A 9,886-nucleotide genomic window follows, 5' to 3' on the forward strand; every position below is an offset into this window, starting at 1 on the left:
TGAGAGGTACATGAGGATCAGTAGTTACAGATCAGTCTCTGCTACATAGTAAGTCTCAGACCAGAGGCCTAAACCAAGAAGTTCCTTCCAATACCGAAATCGTCATCACATTGACAGCAATCCTTTAGCATATTACTTAATATTGTGGTTAAGATTATGCATTCAAATAAGTAAATAGGTCTGGTATGTGGCTCGGAGGAAGAGCACTAGCCTAGCATTCGTGCATGAGGTCTGGTTCACACTCTTGCTTAAAGTGACCGTCGTGATTTACAATCTGGCTGTGTATTACTCAGTTTTCCCAAAATGCAGGGCATACTAATATCTTTAAAATGCATCAAAAGATTAAGTGAGCCAATATATGAAACGCAATCAGGCCAGTGAGTTTTCAGCCCTGGAGAGGGGAGCAAGCAACGTTTCATTCCATCCTCGCAGCATCCTTGTGCAGAAGGCAAAGCTGCTGCTGTCTGGGTTTTTTACAGAAGAAACCCTGACACATCGGCCGAGAGCCTCCCTGCTCTGCGGGGGTCCGCAGTGCAGACGTCGCCCAGCAGGAGGGGCGGCCATCAGGGCCCAAGGCGGACAGAAGAGAAAGGCTTCCCGGCGAGCCTGAGCCACGGCCCCACGGCCTCACCGCAGGCGCCGACGCTGGGCCGGGGGAGCGCTCCGGCGACCCCGGATCCGCCCTAACCCGGCCCCGCAGGGAGGACACTCAGGCCCAAGGGCAGAGGCTTCCAGCCGTCCCATCGCCTTCCGGTCACCGCCACAGCCCCGCCCCTTTGGGGCGGCCTCACCTGTGCCGTAAAGTAAGGCGCATGCTTTGCCGCTCATCAGCCCGCCCCTTTCTTTACGGCAGGCCGCATTCCATGCCTGCAATATGGCGTCCCCCATGTAGACTGTGGCTGTGGTACTTCCACAGGTGGCCGGTGTAGTTTCTGAGCTGCGGCTGCGGTCCCGCCAGCTTTGGGTTGCAGAAGCAGCAAACTTTGTTCCCGGTCACGGCTCCAGAGAGCCGCATTTCTCCGAGGGTCTGGGATCGCCGTTAACTTCTAGATTCTGAAAGTTCCTCTTCAGCCCTTGCTCGTTGCCCGTGCCATCCCCGGACACCTTCCCCAGGTCCCCGGCCCTCTCAGACTCAAACTATGAGCCTTCGGCAGCTGCTCTTGCGCTTGTCGGGTTACCTCGGGGCCTCTGGTCCCCCACATCGCCCGTGGTGGTGCTCCAGGTCCCCCGACACCATCTCCTCAGTGGGCTCCTGGCGCGGCCGGTGCTCCAGGTCTCCAGCCCACTGGAACCAGGTGGTGTCAGAGGCAGAAAAGATCGTGGGTTACCCCGCTTCCTTCATGAGCCTCCGCTGCCTGCTGAGTGACGAGCTCAGCAACATCGCTATGCAGGTGCGGAAGCTGGTGGGGACTCAGCACCCTCTGCTTTCCACTGCCAGGTGAGCGACCACTGACCCACCGTGCCCACTCTGGGCTTGGGTACTTCTTTTATCACCCGTACCCACTCGTCTTTTTTTCTTTTTCTCCTAGTCAGAACATTCATGCTAGCTCTGGGCCTGGCCAGTTCTTTTTATCCCTTCTGTCCTTTGAACTTATTACACATTCTTTGGTGTCTGTCTAACATTATTCTGTTTGGCTCAGCTCAGTGGTTTTAATGGTTTATAAATGGTTTTCCTAAGAGAAAAACTTGGATGTTTTTTTCATAGTTTCGCTTAACGATTAGAGGTGCAAATGCTCCAGTGACTCGTGAGGATATCAATCAGAGACGTATATTTATTTAGTCACATTCAAGAAGTCGTATTTTAAAAGTGCAATAGATTAATTTTCATTTCTCTGTTATTAAAGTGTTCACCTACAGAGAGATTAAGACGAGAGAGACAAAGTAGACAGCTCTGAACAAATATCCAGGTAGAAGGCATTATCCTCTTGAGGCTTTTATCACTTAAACCTGCTATTAGGGTTTTTAAAAAACCTTTATCATTTAAAAAGGAACTTATACCTTGTGATTTGTAATTTATTTCAAATATAAAGAAAAGTTGCTACGTGGGGAGATGTCTTTGCTAATACAGTGCAATTTATGCTAGCACAGTGACCTGAATTTGAGTCCCAGCAACCATGTAAGAGGCTGGAGGCTTGTCATCGCCGCATCCAGGATGTAGAGACTGGAGGACTCCTATGGCTTGCTGGTCAGTTAGTCCAGCTAAACCAGCAAACTCTGGGCTAAACAAGAGACCTTGTCACAAACCCAGTAGTGGAAAGGAAACTATACAGTTGAACAAAAAGATGGCAGGTAGGCCTATGATTGTTCAACATCATTAGCTCTTAGAGAAATGCACATTTACCTCACTGGGAGATGCTGTCATACGCTTATGACAAAGAATGAAATAAACATACACAATACGACATCCTGCTGAAGAAACAGAAAAACCAGGTTTTTCATGCATTGCTTATAGGAATGTAAATTGGTATGACCAATCTGGAAAATGGCAGGTCCTTATAAGACTAAATATATATCTCATTGATCCAAATCTTAAACATTTATCCCAAAGAAATAAACGTGTTTATATCAGAACTTATACAGGGATGTTTATAATGTTGAAAGTTGGCTGTAATTTTGCCAAAGTTGTGTCAGCAAAATGTTGATAATTAAGAAGTTACTCTTGCCGGGCAGTGGTGGCGTACGCCTTTAATCCCAGCACTCAGGAGGCAGAGGCAGGCAGATCTCTATGAGTCTGAGACCAGCCTGGTCTACAAGAACTAGTTTCAGGACAGCCTCCAAAGCCACAAAGAAACCCTGTCTCAAAAAAAAAAAAAAAAAAAAAAAGGAAGAAGTTACTCTCAACATGGGTATTTAGAATATTCCCTATATGTCCAACCCAAATGTCATTCATTGATGAATAATTGATCAAATTATGATATACACATAACCATAGCATTCTATTTGATGGAGCTGAATCCATGTCTCAGTCACTAAATTTGCCTACAGTACAAGGATGGGCACCTGAGTTTAGATTCCACGTGCCCACAAAACAGCTGGGCACCAAGAGTTGTACAAGTGGATTCTGTAATCCAAGTGTTGGGGTACAATATGGAAACAGGCTGACCCTGTAAGCCCATTGATCAGCCAGCCTATATAATTAATGATCTCATCGAGAGACAAATTGAGTTCAATGAGAGACTGTCTCAAAATATATGGGCAGGGGGCAAGATCAGGGGAGACACCCAGTGTTCACCTCTTGCCTCCACATGTGTACACATCTGTTTGAACATATATGTGCTCTCCCAAACACAAACACTACTTGACAAGAAAAAAGAATATTTATATCAGTGCATACAACTTGGATGCATCTCAAAGGAATTATTTGAAGTGAGAAAGTTAAATTTTATTCTTTAAAACTAGGAGTTGCCATGTGACTCAGCTATTCTACTTCTAAATATATTCCCAGAAGTTGAAAAGTTTCAGATATTTATGTTTATGTTTATAGCATTATTTACAATAGCCAGAAGGTAGAAACAGCTCATGTGTTCATCAGTGGTGAATGCATCAATAAAATGTATATGCATACAATGGAATGTTAATCAACTTTAAAAAAAGAAACAACTGGGCATATGTTATAACAGAGATGAACCTTGAGAATATATGCTGAGTTAAATTAACAGCCCATAATATCACATTGTGTGATTCTACTTACACGAGGATTCCAAGTGGTCAACCTCAAGGGAAGGGTAGAAAATGGGGGGGCAGTTATGCTAGCACTACTGAACTATACCCTCCAATGAGGTCAGGTAGTACATTTAATCAATGTATATTTGATGTTTTTGAAGACAGGGTCTTACACTGGAACTCTTAAGTGATCCATCCACCTGCCTCTGCTTCCTGAGTGTTGAGATTAAAGTCACTACACCCAGCTTCCTAATACCAGTTTTTTAAGAACTCAGTTCCACAAGTTTGTATTATGTATAATTCCATTTATATAATGTGTTTTTATATTATTACTATTGTCAATTTGACACAAGCTGGAGTTGTTTGGAAAGAAGGAACCTCGATTGACAAAATGCTCCTAAATGGTTGGCTTGTAGGCAAGACTTTGGCAGATTTTCTTGATTAATGATAGATGTGGGAGGGCTCAGCCCACTGGGGTGGTACTTCACCCTGGGCAGGTGGTTCTGGGTTGCGTAAGAAAGAAGGTTGAGCAAGCCATTGGGAGCAAGTCTTCCATGGTCTCTGTATCAGGTCCTGCCTCCAGGCTTCTGCCTTGGCTTCCCTCAGTGCACCATGACTGGGATATGTAAGCCAAAGAAATCATTTACATAATAAGTTGCCTTTTGTCAGTGTTGTATCACAGCAATAAAAGCCAAACTAAGTCAGACAACATTTAGATCATTTTTTAAAATGCCAAAACTGTGGAGATGAGAACAGATAACTGACTTCTAGTTAGATGGCATGGTGAGGAGCAGGGAGGAATGAAAACTGTGAAGAGCTGTGTCATACTGATGGACAGTTTGGATGGTGGTGTATGAGTCTAGACAAGGGATGAAGCTATACAAACTGAACACAAGATGTGAAGCTGCTGGAAATGAAAACAGAATAAAGTTGATTGGGGGTAGGATTTCAGTAGTATGCTACAAGTAACATTTTGTCAGTATTGAGTGAAGCTGAGTCCAAGGTACAGAGAGCTCTTCTATTTTTGCAACTTGTTTTCTGTAATTATTTCAGTATTAAAAAAAAAAAAAAAAGCTGAGATACATCACTTCAAATCAAGGCATAGTGGGATGGGAGGGGATTAGAAGGGAGTAGAAGAGAAAGGGAGACCATAGACTTGTGTCTCTAATTTCAGTTCTGTAGGTACAGAGCATTTGACCCCAGGCAACTCATTTCATCTTTCTGACTTTCAGTTACTAAACAGTGAAGTAAGGGGTTTCCCAAGGTAAATTCCAATGGTATTGCCAGTTCTGAACTATCTGAAAATTACCATTGGACCTGGATTTGGCTTATAAGAAAGTCCTTCTCAGTGAAAAAAAAATTGAATGCAATGATACATGCAAATGGTTCTTTTCTCACAATTTCAGAATCTTAAAAGCTCAGAAAACAGAATGTACTTTTTAGACTCATACCCTGACCTTAATGGATATGGTACTTTATAGCTTTTATTCATTCCAGTGAGTGTGGATACTCATTCTGTTGCAGAAATATTAATATTTGATTACAGGTCTGCTTAGTTCTTACTGGAATGTAGAGTTAAAGCACCTTCCTGAAATCAAAAAAGAGTTATATTCTGAAAGATTTATTTCAGGGGATGTGTCAGTTTAAATATGGCCCCCATAGGCTCAGCTATTTGAATACTTAGTCATCAGAGAATGACACTATTTGAGGAGTACTAGGAAGTGTGGCTTATTGGAGAAGGTGTGTCACTGAGGATGGGCTTTAAGTTTTTCAAAGCTTACTCCAGGCCCAGTGTGTCTCTCTTGACCTGCAGATTAGGATGTAGCTCTAAGCTCTTGCTCCAGTGCTGTGAGTGCTGTTATGCTCTTGGCGTGCTCCCCACCACGATGACACTGTAAGCAAGCAAGTTAAATGTTTGCTTTTATAAGAATTGCCATGGTCATGGTGTTTCTTCACAGCAGTAGAACAGTGACTAAGACAAGGGGCTTTGGATGAGGGCTGTGGACGTGTCCAAGCTGGACAGTGGTTTATAGGAATGCTCAGGTAGATTATTAGTGTAGGAGAAGCTAAAGGTAGCCATGTTGAGTTAACCTGCCCCTTTCTGCCAGCTCCATTTGTGCCCTGTGGTTTCATTGCCGCTTATTTAATTCAGTGAAGTAACCACATGTGCATAATATATATTTCAATCATTTATAGTTCTGTGTGGATCATTCATATTTAAGTATTTTTAGCTTTTGTATGTTTCCTTGATATACTATTGTGCTAGTTAGTTTTTATTGCCAGTTTGATGCAACCTGGAGTCACTGGGATAGAGGGAACCTCTATTGCAGAATTGCCTTGATTAGATTGACCTGTGGTCTGTGAATTGACTGATGATTCATGTGGGAGAGCCTAACACACTGTGGACAACTCATCACCATCCTAGGCATGTGGATCTACAAGCTAGCAGAGCCTGGTGTGCCTTTAATCTGAGCATTTAGAGGCAGAAGTAGGCAGATCTCTATGAGTTCAAGGCCAGTCTGGTCTGCATAGTAAGTTCCAAGAAGGCCAATAGTTCCAAGGCTACATAGTGAGACTCTGACTCAAAAAGCAAACAAGAAGAAAAAGAAGGAGGAAAGCAAGCAAGCCAGCTAGCTAGCAAAGAGTTATCTTATAAGCAAGCCAGTAAGCAGCATTCTCCATGGTCTCTGCTTCAGTTCCTGCTAAAAATCCTTCAGTGATTAACTGTTACCTGGAAGCATGAAAGGAAATTAACCCTATTCTCAAGTTGGTTCTGGTCATGGTGTTTATCACAGAGAAAGCAAAAAGCAAACTAGAGCAACTGTCAACTAGCGATATCTTGAGTGCTTCTGAGATCTAATGGACAGTGCTTGGTTATTTAAAAGATGACAAAGATGCCTCTTGCTATGGAACTCCTCAAATTGATGTGGCTTTATTTTCTTAGATTTTGGACATATTGGACTTTTAGGACTAAGCATTTGTTTAAATACTTGCCTTTTTGCTTTTGCCTGGAGAATGCTCTGCTCTCTATTAGATTCAGATAGGTGGGATTCATTGGTATGCTGTTATAGGAGATAAAGTATAGCTTTATTCTTTTCTCTTAGGAGGCATGGAGTCTTTAGAAGAGACATCTTGTTCCACTCCACTTCAGTTACTTGGCTATCTAGAGAACCCATTAGGTTTTTTTCTTTGTTTTGTCTTGTTTCTTTTTGTTTGTTTGTTTTATGGTGAAATTCTTAATGTTCTTTCAATTTGTTATTACAAATTTAATTTTAGTCTTCCATGTTTATGAAAGACCCTTTCTAGATTCCGTTCTGTAATTACTGACTAAAAACCTTTATTACTTACAAAGAACTTTTTCTTGGATGACTAGGAGAAAATTTTAAATTTTAATTCATTCCACAAATATTTGAGGTACTCTGGGCATGGGGTGTACAAACATGAATAAGACGCATTTGCTGCCATCCAGGAATTCATGAGAAAGAGTGCGTGAGAGGAGCTCCAGACTCAGCCTGGGTTTGCATTCTGGCCCTGCCACTAGCTATGTGATCTTAGGCATTTACTTCAGCTCCCTGTGCCTAGCCTGGATAAGAGTGGTACTTCAGTCAGTGTTTTATGAGAGTGTATGAGTTACTGTTGATCAAGTATTTAGAACAGTATCTGGCACATAGCAGATCTCGAAATGGTAACAGCTGTCATTACTATTAGAAATTGGTTTTAGTCAGAACGCAAGCCCAACTTCAGAGTGCCTTGAGAGAATGTAGCAATTGTGACCAGTGTGCTGTACAGACATGGAAAAAAGATGTCTTTCTGGTGAAATTCAAGATTTCTAAAGGTGAAGTGGCCTGAAAATTGACTTGCATTGGACAAGAAGGAAATCTAGGAAAATTTGTAGTTGTATAGCATGGAATGAAATGAAGCAAAAGAAGAGGCCTGTAGACTTGCTCCTCTACTGAAAATAACCAGAAAACTGGGCAGAACATAGGCAACAACTATATTTCATTTTATTGCTAAAGGCTCTTGTTTGTAGTGTCTCTTAGTTAGGTTTCTGTTGCTGTGATATAACAGTATAACCAAGAGCAACTTGGAGAGGAAAGTGTTTATTTCAGTTTACAGGTTACAGACCATCATGAAGGGAAGTCAGGGCAAGAACGCAAGTCAGGAACCTAAAGCAGAAGCCATGGAGGAGTCGTGCTAACTGCCTTGATCCTTGTGGCTTGCTCAGCCTGCTTGCTTGCTTGTTTTTGTTTTGTTTTGTTTTGAGATAGGGTATCAGTGTGTGATGATGTATTATTTATGATTTATTAAAGCTTGCCTGAGGATTCAGAAAGCAAAGTCAGCCATAAGCCACAGAAGCCAGGCACACACCTTTAATCCCAGCAGCCAGAAGATAGGAGGTGATGGTACACACCTTTAATCCTAGGACTCAGCATTAAGAGTTAGACAGATCTCTGAATCTAAGGCCACCCAGGTCTACACAGATTAATCCAGTCCTAAAGAGAAACAGCTCACACAAAGATGATCTCAGCACCTGGGAATCACACATCTTTAATCCCAGCATTAGGGAGGTATATAAGACAGGAGCAAAGTCAGTATCAGGCATTCATTCCCCAGCCATGCTGAGGAGAGGCAGCAGGATCAAACCATTCAGCCTGATGTATTGATAAGAGCTAGTGGCCTGCTACTTGCTTTTCTGTTCTGCAGCTTGAAGTTTGAACCCCAATATCTGACTCTGGGTCTTTTATTTTTCGTGTTTCATCAGTGTGTAGCCAGCTTTGAACTCAGAGATCTGCCTGCTTTTGCCTCCCAAGGATTAAAGGTTGAGCCAACACACCTGGCTCAGCCTGCTTCTTGCATAATTTAGGACCTCCTGCAGAGGAGTGACACTGTTCACAGTGGTCTGGGCTCTCCAACATAATTATTAATCAAGAAAATACTCCACAGACTTGCCTACAGGGAATATGATGGAAGCATTTTATCAGATGAGTCTGAGAAGACTGACTGAAAACCATCAGGATAGGCTTGTCCATCACAGATATAAAACAGTTTGTTTACTGATATGCAGTACATGAACATTGAGACTGTCTCTAGTTTTTGGCTACTGTTAGTGAAGCATCTGTGAACTAAGTAAGTTGATTTCAGAGATAAAGGAAAAGTTGAGGTCAGATTTTGAGGTGATCTTTATATTACATTAAGAAGATATAATCTTAGCTAAATGGGTGGGGTGCCTCAGTACTTGGGATGCAGAGGCAGGCAGATCTCTATGACTGGAAATTTATCTTCCTGCCTGCCAGTTTCTGAATGTATACTCAGAGGCTTAATATTAATTACAATTGTTTGGCCAATGGCTTAGACTTATTACTGGCTAGCTCTTTCTTATTAATTACCCATTTTTAATAATCTGTGTATCACCACATGGCCGTGGCTTACTAGTAATGTTCTGGCATCTTGCCCCTTTGGCTGCTACATGGCATCTCCCTGACTCTACCTTCTTTCTTTCTCTTTTCTCTGTTTGGATTTCCCTCCTAGCTATATTCTGCTTGGCCATTGGCCAAATCATCTTTATTTATCAACAAATAAAAGCAATACATATTCACAGCATACAGAAGGACATCCAAGTCAGATCTCTGTGAGTTCAAGGCCAGCCTGGTCTACTAAGTGAGTTCCAGGACAGCCTGGGCTGTTATACAGAGGAACCTTGTCTCAAAAAACCCCAAAATAAATAAAAATAATAAAAAGAAGAAATAATCTTATCCCATTGTCAGTAAGAGATATATGACCAGATAAGCCCTGTTAAAAGCTGACTTTAGCAGTTGTAGAGATCATAAATTGTAGAAAAGATAAGCTGGGTGCAGGGAGACTTGGAAGAAGACTGCTATAGTTCATCAATTTCTTCTTTAGCTGTACTTAAATGTGTCCCCTAATGGCCAGGTTCTGTGCTTACCATAGAAAATACAAAACCCACTAGACATGAAGTCAGTCATATTGGCCTACTCCTTAGCAAGATTTCTAGTTAAATAAAAGAGACATATAAAACCATAAGTGCAGCTCCAAAGCTACACAGAGAAACCCTGTCTCGAAAAACCAATAAATAAATAAATAAATAAATAAATAAATAAATAAATAAATAAATATAAAAAAATAGCTAGGCATTGGTGGCACATGCTTTTAATCCCAGCACTTGTGAGGCAAAGGCAGGCGGATCTCTGTGAGTTCGAGGCCA

General features: G+C 42.0%; 1 protein-coding gene across 4 annotated transcripts in view; it reads left to right on the forward strand.

Moving 5' to 3' along the window:
- Positions 1-843: 843 nt before the first annotated feature.
- The window catches only part of Pdss2 (decaprenyl diphosphate synthase subunit 2), a 233,477-nt gene continuing 224,434 nt past the window's right edge, over positions 844-9,886 (forward strand). For 3 of the 4 annotated variants that reach the window (XM_027402245.2, XM_027402247.1, XM_035440369.1), the window contains exon 1: positions 844-1,438. In XM_027402245.2, the coding sequence (XP_027258046.1) occupies positions 1,140-1,438 (299 nt within the window). In that variant the 5' untranslated portion in view covers positions 844-1,139. The remainder of the gene's footprint in view (positions 1,439-9,886) is intronic. The other variant, XM_027402244.2, reaches the window with a different exon arrangement.

Source organism: Cricetulus griseus, chromosome 2 (assembly GCF_003668045.3).
Source record: "Cricetulus griseus strain 17A/GY chromosome 2, alternate assembly CriGri-PICRH-1.0, whole genome shotgun sequence".
Classification (NCBI taxonomy): Eukaryota; Metazoa; Chordata; class Mammalia; order Rodentia; family Cricetidae; genus Cricetulus; species Cricetulus griseus.